Source organism: Astyanax mexicanus, chromosome 20 (genome assembly GCF_023375975.1).
Source record: "Astyanax mexicanus isolate ESR-SI-001 chromosome 20, AstMex3_surface, whole genome shotgun sequence".
Lineage (NCBI taxonomy): Eukaryota > Metazoa > Chordata > Actinopteri > Characiformes > Acestrorhamphidae > Astyanax > Astyanax mexicanus.
Window position 1 is genome coordinate 29,131,761 of NC_064427.1, and position 12,957 is coordinate 29,144,717.

At 38.9% G+C, this 12,957-nt stretch overlaps 1 protein-coding gene across 3 annotated transcripts in view; it reads left to right on the forward strand.

The window, feature by feature from the left end:
- Nucleotides 1-12,957, forward strand: part of slc12a2 (solute carrier family 12 member 2) — a 56,150-nt gene that overhangs the window by 39,251 nt on the left and 3,942 nt on the right. The window contains exons 17-26 of one of the 3 annotated variants that reach the window (XR_007427422.1): nucleotides 281-421; nucleotides 568-674; nucleotides 1,902-1,981; nucleotides 2,479-2,601; nucleotides 4,488-4,535; nucleotides 5,231-5,353; nucleotides 5,509-5,620; nucleotides 7,472-7,626; nucleotides 7,890-8,025; nucleotides 9,240-9,307. Coding sequence is in view for 2 of the 3 variants with exons in the window: in XM_007252440.4 (XP_007252502.3) it covers nucleotides 281-421; nucleotides 568-674; nucleotides 1,902-1,981; nucleotides 2,479-2,601; nucleotides 4,488-4,535; nucleotides 5,231-5,353; nucleotides 5,509-5,620; nucleotides 7,472-7,558; nucleotides 7,890-8,025; nucleotides 9,240-9,307 (1,025 nt within the window). In the remaining variant the exon portion in view is untranslated. Of the gene's footprint in view, nucleotides 1-280; nucleotides 422-567; nucleotides 675-1,901; nucleotides 1,982-2,478; nucleotides 2,602-4,487; nucleotides 4,536-5,230; nucleotides 5,354-5,508; nucleotides 5,621-7,471; nucleotides 7,627-7,889; nucleotides 8,026-9,239; nucleotides 9,308-12,957 lie in introns of those variants that run through there. The other 2 variants (XM_007252440.4, XM_007252441.4) reach the window with 2 other exon arrangements.

A 12,957-nucleotide genomic window follows, 5' to 3' on the forward strand; every position in this document is an offset into this window, starting at 1 on the left:
CCGCTGGCTTCCACCGCATGTTCCATTACTAACCCAAAAACTGGAGAAAATTACCTTTTTCCTGGCGTAGTGTGGTTCTCTTGCCCAGTCCTTCATTATGGATGATGGAAGACTCATAAGTGATCAGGCATCATAAATGTACTTTTGTGGATATGAAAATGACTACTGGTTATGCTTAGTTGATTAACGCTAAAAGGCAAATGGCACATGAATAGTTCTGCTGCAGAGAACAGTGTTCTGTGTTGTTTTTTTTAATACGTCTTTTTCATGCGGTCATCAGAGCTCTCGCCGGCCAAACTTTAAGGAGCTAAACAGCGACATGGTGCGCTATCAGCGCTGGCTACTCAACAACAACTCCAAAGCATTTTACACTCCTGTGGTTGCTGAGGACCTCCGCCAGGGCACCCAGTACCTTCTTCAAGTGAGTGTGTGTGCGTAAAACATGTAAAACATTGTAAAACATGCTTTACAAATGAACAAGTCAAAGCTCACTGGCCCTGGGTGAGCATATCTGTTCAGGCTTCATGGTGTTTAATCTCTGAGCTAATATGACTGTATGTCTGTTAGGCTTCTGGCCTCGGGAGACTGAAGCCCAACACACTGGTGCTTGGCTTTAAAAACGACTGGATGAACAGCGATATGAAGGAGACTGAAACCTACATCAACTTGATACAGTAAGTCAGGTTATCTGCTTTGGATCATGGGAAGAAAAAAACAAAATAATTGCATGTTTTGTGTTACTGTATTAAAATAGCTTTTACAAGCCAGTTTTGGTAGTAATATGTGCAGCATGAAGGTTGTGCAGTCAGATGTTTAATGATGTCCTTCAAGAATAGTATGTGTGGTTTAAAAATATATTTGTTAAGTGTTTCACTGAGAGCATGGATCGTATTTTATTATCCATTTTATCAGCTCTATTAACGTATAGGAACACTTAGTGCTATAATTACAGACTGTTTTGTTTTTCTGCATACTTTGTTTACCCCCTTTTTTCCTGTTCCTCAGTTGTCTGAACACATAGCAGGTATTATCTGAGTGGTGGGTCATTCTCAGCACTGCAGTGACTGTACTGACATAGTGGTGGCATATGTGTTGGTGTGTGTTTTGCTGGTGTTACGAGTGGATCAGACACAGCAATGCTGCTGGAGTTTTTAAACAGTGTCTACTCACTGTCCACTCTATTAGACACTCCTACCTTCAGCTGCTCCACCTGGTAGATGTAATAAAGTCAGAGACAGAAGCTCATCTGTACTACAGTCTGTAATCATAGAGCTAACTATTTTTTTTTTTGTGATGAGTGAAGTTGGAGCTGATAAACTGATCAAGATGTAGTGTTGTAGAGTGAGAAATTAAGTGATACCTCCTCTAATGTCTAAATATATTTTCTGTTATGGTAGTAAAACATTTTTAGTCTACTTCAAATAAACTATAAATATACTACATACTGCTTTAAGGAGTGATACAGTTCACCTGACCTACTGATGACCCTACTACTTGGATCACTAGAACAGCATCAGACAAGCGGTCAAACCTGTCCCCAGCATAAGCCCGTAAGACAAGTGGTATCAGGTGTGCTGTTGGTTGTTTAGAATGTTTAAAAATCTGCAGCCACACCGGCCAAATACGATGTACATCGGTGTACCCGGTGTACATGTTTCACCAAGTGCTGTAGGTCTCCATTCTGTCTCTCAGCCATGTGTAAGTCATGTCCCCTCCATCAATGTAACATGTGCTCAAGCTGTTTGTTTGTGTGTGCAGCCCAAGTATTTACGGTAATCATTTAGACCTGGTGGGAATGTACTGCTCTAATGTAAACATGTCACGGTTCAATCTGTTTGATACCCAACATCCTCTCACAAGATACTTACTGCTGTTTATTTGTGTGTGTTTGTATGTTTCAGCGATGCCTTTGACTTCCAGTATGGTGCTGTCATTCTCCGACTGAGAGAAGGGCTTGACATTTCCCACATTCAAGGCCAAGGTGCAAAGCAGAGTTTATCACATGTTATAATGTTAGTGCTATAGTGCTAGAGTTAAGCGATTGACTCACGCTGACTCAAGCTGCAAGGTTGAGCGCTCTAAATATGAAAGATTTTTTTTCAGCTAATGGATTGATGTTTGCTTTTGCCCTCTCATCACTATAAACATACTATTTGCTTGTCTATTTTTATTGAGGCTGATCCTTACAATTGTCCATTGAATATGCTCTTGCAGCTAACAGAGTACACCTTGTGCTTAAAAAGGAGGCAGTTCGTAAACTGTGCGTGCCATTCAGGCTTAAAGTGGTAGGAATTAAGGGTTTGACCTTTTGAAGGCACAGTACACGACTATGTTTAGGTAAAAGAAATTGTCCTTGTAATGCAGTTGCTTAGCCTAAACAGGAAACCTTGTTTATCCTGAATTCCATTTGAAATTGCTTTAACATTACTGCTTTAACACAAAAGCATGCCTAACTCGATCATTTCTGTGTCCCCAAAGATGATACTTCAGGCATGAAGGATGTTGTGGTGTCTATTGATTTGAGCAAAGATTCAGACGGGGACTCCTCCAAGCTCTCGTCCAAAGCCACAAGTGTTCAGAACAGTCCAGCTGTCCAGAAAGGTGAGCACATTTTTATTGTTCAGCTCTTTTTGGAAAAGACTAAGAAAACTGTCTCAAAAAAGGTTCACTAGAAAAAGGGTTACAGACAAGTTTTTTTCCCCCCCTGAGGACATTGTAAAACTCCACTCATCAGTAGAATGTGCCTTAAACTACACACACAGGAAGTGTTGTGATGTGTCTCTGTGATCTTGACTGTCCCACTGGGACCCTGTCCTCCTTCATTCACTTGCACACTTCTCATCACACTAAAACCCATATTCCAGATGTCCTCGCTTGTGATTATAAAGGGCTATAGCGATGTCTACCCCCCACAGATTGGTGACAAACAAACTGGAACATTATTCCCACAAACGGGAAACAGTTAAGCTGGGAACAGAACAGAATATTTACAAGACACGTCATGAGAGGGCTTTGACTCCAGGAAGCTGGAAAAGACTCCCCCTCCTCCACAACTGAGTAAAGAGAAGCAAGAGTCAGTTCTCACAGGTTAATCAGACCTTTATAATAAACCAAACATGAAATTGGTCTACATTTCAGACCAGCTTGGCATCTTGAGGTTGGGATAAATGTTTGAGGTGTGTGTGTGTGTGTGTGAATGTGTGGAGAGAAAATTGAAGATTAATGTCATTGACTTTAATACTCTTTGAGCTAAGCAGCACTAATACTGAGCCCTTTATTATTTCCTCAGAAACAGCGTCACGTTTGTGTTAAAGCTTAACGTGTATATTTAGTTTGCTGTCAGCTTCAAAGTTTTGGTTAGAAGTGTTTTATTAATTATGGAGAATCGCAGTTATAAAATACCTTAACAGTATAAAGGCTCATTAATACTCTCTTGATGTCTGAAAATGTCTATTCAAAATATAAATATCACTGCCTTACATTCACATGCATGTTAATCAATACATTCACTAGAAAGCAGTTAATATTCGAAGATTTCTGACAACAAATATTGCAATATTGCATTTGCTGTTTAAGAATTAGAATATTTTTTAAACCCTCTATGGCATGAGTTTTTTATTTGTGGAGGGAAATAATCACCACTGCTTTATTAGCTAGCATCAACTTCTACCCCCCTAATTTTATTGGATTGAAATATGATGGTGACATTAAAAAAAAAGAAGAAAATTAAAGGGATGGTGCAATAACCAAAAAAGTAATTTGTTACCTGAGGGAACACTACGTCATAGAAGGTTAAGCAAACTTCCAAAGTAATTGGATATTGACTTATCCTTATAATTTGATTTATATTTATAGTTGTTAATTTTTTGAGCCTGTGAAAATAATTGGACTGTGTTCCAAATCGCTTAATGCCTAATTAAAGCTGAAATTATAAGCTTCAACAATGCATTGATTGTTTGCTTTATTTTAAGTTGGTTGTAGTGGCAAACAGCGACTAAACATATATATTGTGATTATCTGAATACTGTTGGACCTGACTCTCCATAATTCTGAATTGCAGTAAAGGAGCCCTAGTAATGGTTATCTGATTGATTCCTTGATACCTTTTAATATTGGGGTCTTTTGGGAGAGGTTAGTGTGGTATGTTATTTCTTATGGTCTGATTTTCACCATCTGTGTGCTCTGATGCTCTGATGTCTCACCCTCTGGTTGTATGGGTGAGATCAGATCATGTTGTTTTGAACCAAAAGATCATGTTCCCCCAAGAGACTTGATCAGACTGGAGTTGAGCATGCGTTTTTTTTCCCCCTCTACAGAACAGTTTGTTTCATTTGAAATCGCTTTTAATGCAATGTTACCAGAACAGACCACTCATTGTACCTCACTGTTGACGCATGTGTTTCCCATCACGACAGCAGTGGGCATTAACCCTCCTCTGTTTTCTCCCCTCTCCTTTTCTACGTTTTTTTCTTTTGAACTTCATCCAGATGACGAGGATGACGGAAAAGCTCCTACACAGCCCCTGTTAAAAAAAGGCAGGCAGTTTATCTTGTGTTTTTTTTGTTCTCTCCTTCTCTCTCTTTTTCTCTCTACCTTTTTATAGCTATTGGTATTCCCTTTGCGCAGTCGACTGTCATCTTTTAAAAATAACTATTCTCTTTCTTCAGTTTTCATGTCGTGATTTTCTGCTTGCTTTCTTCTAAACCTCATGGCTTCCTGTAGCTTCAGGCCTACCTGTGTGGTGATCCATCATAGTGGGGGAATCTGTCTCCCTCAGTCTAGTTGTGTGGGCGTGTGTGTGCGTGAGTGCGTTGTTTGCACTCTGATAACGGGTCTTTCTTTCTCCTTTCTCTCCTGGACTCCTTTTGTGTCTAGTTGCTCAATTTGCTTCTAATGAAAAGTATTTAAATAAGTAAATAAATGAATTAATTAATCCAATGCTCTGCAGTAGTAATGCTTTCAGTGTGGTGTGGTGTAACTCCTAACTGCTGCTAAATGGAAGTTTATAATGTTAATTTGGTAAGGGGCTGCTTTATTTCTTTTGCTAGGAGGTGAGTGGCTTGGCTTACATTCAAAGTGCTCTTCAGAGACTTTATAGTTCTGTGACTGGAGCTTCAAGATAAACCCCTTTTGAATTTTTTCCTCTATTTGATACGCACCACTCTGCAGCAAAGCTTTTTCACTGATGATGAAGTGCTTTCCTAAAGTGTGTGTGTGTGCGCGTTCTTAGATAAAACCAGCCCGACAATGCCCCTCAATGTGGCCGATCAGAAGCTGTTGGAGGCCAGTCAGCAGTTCCAGAAGAAGCAAGGCAAAGGCACAGTGGATGTCTGGTGGCTGTTTGATGACGGAGGTGTGTTACAGTTTTCTGAAGAATTATTGTAGCTGAAGACGTTTAGTGACATGCCCTTAATAATTGGGCAGAAAATAAAAGTAAAAAATATATATTATATTATATCTAGGCCTTTGCTGTCATTTAAGCTTTCCTTTTTTTTTTGTCTAAAACAGGCCTCACTCTGCTCATCCCGTACTTAATCGCCAACAAGAAGAAGTGGAAGGACTGCAAGATCCGTGTCTTCATCGGGGGAAAGATCAACAGGATCGACCATGACCGCAGAGCGTTAGTATTTTAAATTGCTATTAGGATTAATTTTAGTATGATAAATTACTAAAACCAGTACAAGCACATCCTCACATAAAAACCCAATTTCTTACATTTTCTTTGACTTGCAGTGGTTTGTATTCATACCCCTTAAAACCGTTCAAATTTTGTCACCTTACAACCACAAACTTGAACACAAAGTAGCACATAAATTGTGAACGAAAATTGTACATGTTTTTTTAACATAAAAAAAAAAAAAAAACTCTGAAAAGTGGGAAATGCAAAATTATTCTGCCCCCTTTACTCTGAACCCCCTAAAAAATCCAGTACCATCAATTGCCTTCAGAAGTCACTAAATTAGTTAATAGTGTCCAGATGTGTCAGTATAAATGCACCTGTTTTTTAAAGGCCTCAGTGATTTGATCATGCTAAAGTAAGCTTTTCTACAACAGGGACAGGGCAGTTATATATATATATATATATATATATATATATATATATATATATATATATATATATATATATATATATATATATATATATATATATATATATATATATATATATATTAGTTATGCTATCCTTTCATCCTGAAAATATATCACAATGGTGCTTAATAATTTTTTTTTATGTTTATTGTAAGCTTGTGAATTATGTGAAAAATGTGAACACTGTCAGAAACTACGTCAGCTTTAATCGAGTCAACTTTAAACCTTTCAAAAGATTTAGAGTTGTGAGGATGAGCTGATGCAGGACTTGTTGCTGCTGCAGATTTGGAAAGTGCAGCTTAGCCAGCGCTGGGCCACAGGCCTGCAGCGTTAAGCCTGCGCTCTGAGCCCTATTAGTATTCCATGTTTCTTTTTACATAAAACGTTTTATGCATGGGGTCTCTGTATCATGTTGTACTCTTTCTCTCTCTCATTCTGTCTCGCTCTGTGTGAGTGTGTGTATCTCAGAGAGCGCTCTGAACCCACGTGGCTGTATTGTCCAACGCAAATGTTTCCCCATTGTCCTCTGCAGCTGCCTGCTGCTCCTTTGTTTGCTAAATTTAGCAGTGTGCCAGCACGCAGCCCTTTTACAGTGCACTGGATCTAGTGTGGAAGCTGCTCGGTTTCAATGAACTCTGCTCAGTATATAAAACCCATGCTTGCTGCCTTAGTCTAATGAGGGTATTTCATGTTGTTAAGTGGATTATCAGATGCAGTTGAATGAGTGACTGCAAAGTGAATTGTAGTGTAATCATTTCAGTGTAATGAACAAACATTCTACGCAGTACACTGGTGTTTTGAGACAACTCTATGAGAAAATGCTTTAGTGTTTATTTTATGACTAATGGTCTTATCTTCCTGGACATGACTCAGCAACTCAATCTAAAAGAAGCCATTTGTTTGTCAAATAGATCATTTATTTTCGAAATCAACCCAATATGATAATTCCATTGAGGACGTGATCATTCCCTTAAGACCTGATGGCTCAAATTGAGCAGTAAAACCTGTCGTTTTTTTTGAGCACTTCAAATAAAAGCACCACCTCGCTGCTGCTTTATCCAGCTGTTGCTGATGTGTTTTATTGTTCTTTGAAGTTGTTGCCTTTGAAGACAAGCCCTGAGGAAATGACTATTCCAAAGCACCCATGTGGCTGGCATATCTCAAATCCATAGATAATTTTAACAGTCTGTAGCCTTAAATCCACAGGTACCCGCCACATCAGTTCTTTTCAATGTCAGGTGCTTTTTCTAGCATTAGAGTGGCACCAGAATGGCTTTGAATGCTGCCCTTGGATGAGTTTCATATCTGAGTGGCTTAGTAGATCTTCACTAACACCCCCCCCCCCCCCCCTCCCTTTGTTCTTTTGTTCTTTTCTTTTCAGAATGGCCACATTGCTCAGCAAGTTCAGGATAGATTTCTCTGATATCACCGTCCTGGGAGACATCAACACAAAACCCAAGTCTGAGAGGTATGAGAGGATGAGGGCTACCACTGCCTTTTATCTCACTTGCTCTCATGTGAGCAGTAGAGATCACGGTCAGTAATTTCATGGAAGCATCTTTATAACTGTGCAGTTTGCTGGTGTCAACCACTAATTGACTGATTTTGTGGTTTATATGCCTGGTGCTGCTGTGAAATGTATTTAAATAACTTTTATCTTTTTGATGACAATCTAGAAAGGACAATCTAGACATCTACTAAACACATCCTTCATTATTTGTTGTTGCTCTGTTTTCTGTCTTCAGGCTCTGTATATATTTTAGTAATTTTGTAAACTGTATGGTTGTGTGTGTTTTCAGTTTGGCAGCTTTTGCCAAGATGATTGAGCCTTATAAGCTGCGAGAAGACGATATGGAACAGGAGGCAGCAGAAAAACTGAAGGCAGACGAGCCCTGGAGGATCACAGACAATGAGCTGGAGCTCTACAAGGCCAAGGTGAACAGACTACCTCCCTCCCACAATCCAGCGAAACTCGAATAGATTACATTTCAAGCCTGATTCTCTTCAGTGTGTAACCTAGACTTCTAGGTAGCTTTATGACAGTAAAGCTTTACACATTCCCTATTTAAAAATACAGCTAATGGGCTTCCAACGTAGTAGGACAAAGCAGTATTGTACAAAAACAAATCTCAGTATTCTTTAAATATATGAGCGACCCTCAATTATGATTTAGATTTTTAGTTCTTACATAACAACTTTTTTATTCGTAAGCAGGCATCATCATTTTAAATTGATGCACAAGCAATTGTTTCATTTACATTTCGTTTTTAAATTATCATTTTTTTCCGGATAGTAAACAGCCCCCTTCAACCTTACAACAGCTTTTATATTTAACGCAATTCAAATATAACCTCCTTGTATTTTAGTTCATGCAAATGCAAAAACTGAATATATCCTTTAACATCAGCTCTTACTAAATGTGCCGACATGCTTTTGTCTCATGTCACTTTAGTGGATAATCAGTTGGGTGGCAAATAAAACGCAGATTAATCACCAAAGTAACACAAAATACTTTCATACCTAAAACTAAAACTAGTTATATTTCTCCTACTTTATGCTTTTTTTTCCTGATTCAGTGTGTGACTAAAAAATAGCCAATTAGAAATATTAGATTTGTAATCCTCCTACACCATTATTCCACAAAATAAACATAAAGGCACACTGCCAGAAAATGACAATCAAAATCAGATTCACTTGTACTTTTTTCTATTGTATTCATTTCAATAAATGTTTTTTTTGCTGTTGTCTGTGTATTTGTAGGTGATATGCATAAAGAAAAAAAGTAAATAAATAATTAAATAACCCCCTTAAATTCCAAATGGGTTTCACATGGCCCAATAAAGGTAGTGTAAATATACTGCATTTAATCAAATATGTTTTGTCATCTGTTCTGTATCAGCTTTCACAGCTGGACAAAGATCTTTTGAAATAAGAATAGAATTATAATTACCCTCATTAAATGAGATGAAACTGGACTGTGGGTGGTTGAGGGGAGTTGGAATAAGCAGATGCAGTGTGTGTGCTTTGGAAAATGGGGCTGCCTGTGTTCAACAACAGATGAGGTTATCTTGTAACCTGACACTAGTGTTTCATATTAACCTGTTGTGTGTGTGTGTGTGTGCGCACGCGTGTGTATGTGTGTGTTGCAGAGTAATCGTCAAATCAGACTGAACGAGCTGTTAAAGGAGCACTCAAGCACAGCCAACCTCATTGTCATGTAAGTAGATTTGCTGTGGATTAAAAGATTCCATCAACAACTGTGTGTTTGTATCTGTGTGTGTGTGTGTGTGCACGCAGCATCTTCCTTTTTTGTTGTGTGTGAGTGTGTGAGGAGAGGGGTCTTATTTCTGTCAGTGAGGGCTGTAAGTGAATAAGCAGTATTGCAAGGTAACCTTAGACAGCAGCTAAGGCCTTTAGGCAAAACACAGCACACTGTGCTTTCATTTAGCATCATAGTTTCTACAGTGGTTATTATTTCATGATTCATAACATTATGAATTCATATTAAACAGCTGGAGATAGTAGCTGCTTCTGCTTTAGTGCTACTGTGTTATTTAATAAGCACAGAAAGGTAATGCTCTACCTATATCAGGTTTAAAGGTTACAATAAATGAGAATATTGGCAAAGTAGCTCGAGACACCTTGCCAGTGTCAGGAGCTGCATTAATATGTATATATTTGTATTAATAATATTCCTGCTGGCACTTTCTCTGACTCATTCTGTGCGACCACCTTTCAGTGCTGTTAAACTGTTGGCTTGGAAACAACGACAAGTATAGATGTTTTTTCACAGGTGCACTGCATGTATTAGCAGTTACCATGCTACCAGTTACTATGCTCAGTTGTTCACACACTATATGGACAAAAGTATTGGGACACCTGGTCATTCATTAGCAGTGTTCCAAAGCTCAGGCTATGGTTGATGTAGGGCGGGTCCTTGGAACAGGTCTAATGGGGTTCTGCCTGTTGCAGTTGCAGTTTGAAGCCTGTGGGCTCATTAATTTCTTAAAGGACATTAAGTTTAATTATGGTGGTCTCTAAAATTGGGAAGCTTTTCTGCCGTTTTAGCCTATATTTCTAGACACAGCTATTGTTTCTTCTAAAATTAACGGTATTAATAAAATGTATCCTTTTTAAGTAACAATCTCTACTCTCTAGCAAAGGCTTTTTTTTCTAGATTTTGGAGTGTGCTTGTGAGGATTTTATTGCATTATTGCAGCAACAAGAGTTAGTGGGGTCAGGATATGTCTCAATGCTCACGCCTGGAATTAGGCATGATGCCAGTACTTTCATAGTCATCTGCTCCCTGTTTAGTCCCTGTACTGACAACAGAAGAGGATAAACAAGTTCTGTGTAATTGCACATCAATGAGTCCAACCAATGCACAATCAAAAAAGTGTCTCAGAAAGGATATCCACAAATATTTGGTCAGAATGTGATCTAGTTAATAAATCATTATTTACTATGTTCTCCATCTCAGCTGACATAAATTAGATTTGTCTTATTTTAGATTTTAGAAATTCTTTTTCCAGCAGGACTTGGCATACTGCCAAAGGTACCAATTAGTACTTTTTTTTCTGTATTGAAATCTAACTAATGTGGTTTTCATTGGCTGTGAGCCATAGTCAACAATAAAAAAACGCTTAAAATGGATCACTCTTTCTAATCTATACAGGTGCTGGTCAACGAATTAGAATAATTTGAAATAGTGCAATCATGAAATTCTTTGAATGCATTTTTTGTGCAGAAAGCAAATCAGGTGTTCACCGCACCTGTCCTACTCGTTAGACTAATCACAGAACTCGTTACCTGGAAAAAAATTTGCTCAGCTGAGCTTTCCAAAAGGCCCATTTAGGCCATTTAACTGTGACACTGTTGTTTTATTGAATTAGAATAATGGAGAAACCGTTTCATTGAATTAGAATAAATGCTCGAATTTTTGTTTTCTGTGAAGAGTGTTCACTGTGCAGTATAAAGTCAGGGTTGAGTAGAATTTCTAAGTTGTAAAATCAATCATGGGTAAGCAGCGTGACCTCTCAACCGGAATAGTGGCTCAAATTCAAGCCCTTCGCCAACAAGGCTTGACCCAAACTAAAATTGCTGAGCAGCTCGGCATCAGCCAGTCTTCCGTCTGTAAAGCTCTCAAGAAAAACTGCAGCAAGCGCACCAACTGTTCCGGCGTCCGAAAAACTTCTGCTCGCGACAACAAGCAGCTGAGAAAGATCGCAGTCAGCAACCGGTTCAAGTCCACTTCCGAGCTCACCGACTTGTGGAACAAGCAGACCGGCGCTGACGTCTCCAGATCAACCACTTACCGTCGTCTGCGCGAACTCTGCTTCAAATCTCTCGTTCCAGCAGTAAAACCGATGCTGAACAAGAAACAAATGGAGAAACGGCTGAAGTGGGCCAAAGAACACGGCGAGTGGACTGCTGAAGACTGGCAGAAAGTGGTCTTCAGTGACGAATCATGCTTCTGCATCTCCTTCGGTGACCAAGGTCCTCGTGTCTGGCGTCGTGGTGGCGAAACCTACAACCACGAGTGCGTGAAAAGATCCGTCAAGTTTCCCCAGAGCGTTATGGTCCGGGGATGCATGTCCGCTCGAGGTGTAGGGAAACTCTGCTTCCTCGAGAAGACTGTCAATGCTGCCGTATATCAAGATGTTCTGGAAACGTTCCTGATTCCGACTGTTGAGGAACAGTTCGGCGAAGAAGACTTCATATTTCAACAGGATCTTGCACCGGCTCATGCGGCAAAGTCGACCAAAGATTGGTTCACTAAAAAACAGCTTGAAGTTTTGGCATGGCCGGCCAACTCGCCTGACCTCAATGTCATTGAAAACCTTTGGGCCATCGTCAAGCGAAAAATTCGCGACAGAAAGCCTACTACGCTGGACCAACTGAAGCAGAACATCGCCACTGCCTGGGAAGCTGTGAGTGCGGAAACTTGCGACAAGCTGGTCAAATCGATGCCGCGAAGACTTCAGGCAGTCATACAAGCCAAGGCGGCAGCCACAAAATACTGAGAAAGTGATGATTGTAATTATAATAAAAATTATTCTAATTCAATGAAACGGTTTCTCCATTATTCTAATTCAATAAAACAACAGTGTCAGTTAAATGGCCTAAATGGGCCTTTTGGAAAGCTCAGCTGAGCAAATTTTTTTCCAGGTAACGAGTTCTGTGATTAGTCTAACGAGTAGGACAGGTGCGGTGAACACCTGATTTGCTTTCTGCACAAAAAATGCATTCAAAGAATTTCATGATTGCACTATTTCAAATTATTCTAATTCGTTGACCAGCACCTGTAAATTATGAATTCAACATTTTAAACTGAATTACTAAAGTAAGTTATTTAAGTAACTTTTCAACGATATTCAAATTTTTAAAAATGCACCTAGAAGTGGTTACAAAACTCATCAGAATACAGTCCACATACTAAGTACGGGTATAAACATACAGGTATAAACATAGTCTGTGCCAAGAAACACTGAAGCTTTCTGAAGGCTTACCTTTGTTCTCAATTATTTTTATAATATCGCCCAGCACTAATAAAAATAATCTTGATATTTTTCAATCATTCCTGGTTGTGATTTTTTTTTGTTGAGCTATCAAAGGGATTTTATTTTTAAGGGGGAAAAAATTTGAAATTTGTTTTTTAAAAAAATTGTTAATAATTGCTCCCTTTATTTACACAAGCAGATTCTATGCTAAACAAGATGCAAAAAGGACCTCCTTAAGTTCTTTACGGGTTTCAGATAGAAGTGCAATCTACTGAGATTCCCTCTGGCAGGGTCTATATGTAAAAAGGTACAATCTTTATAATAATCTTAATAAACATTTAAACTGAAGCCTAATGTGCTTGTTGTC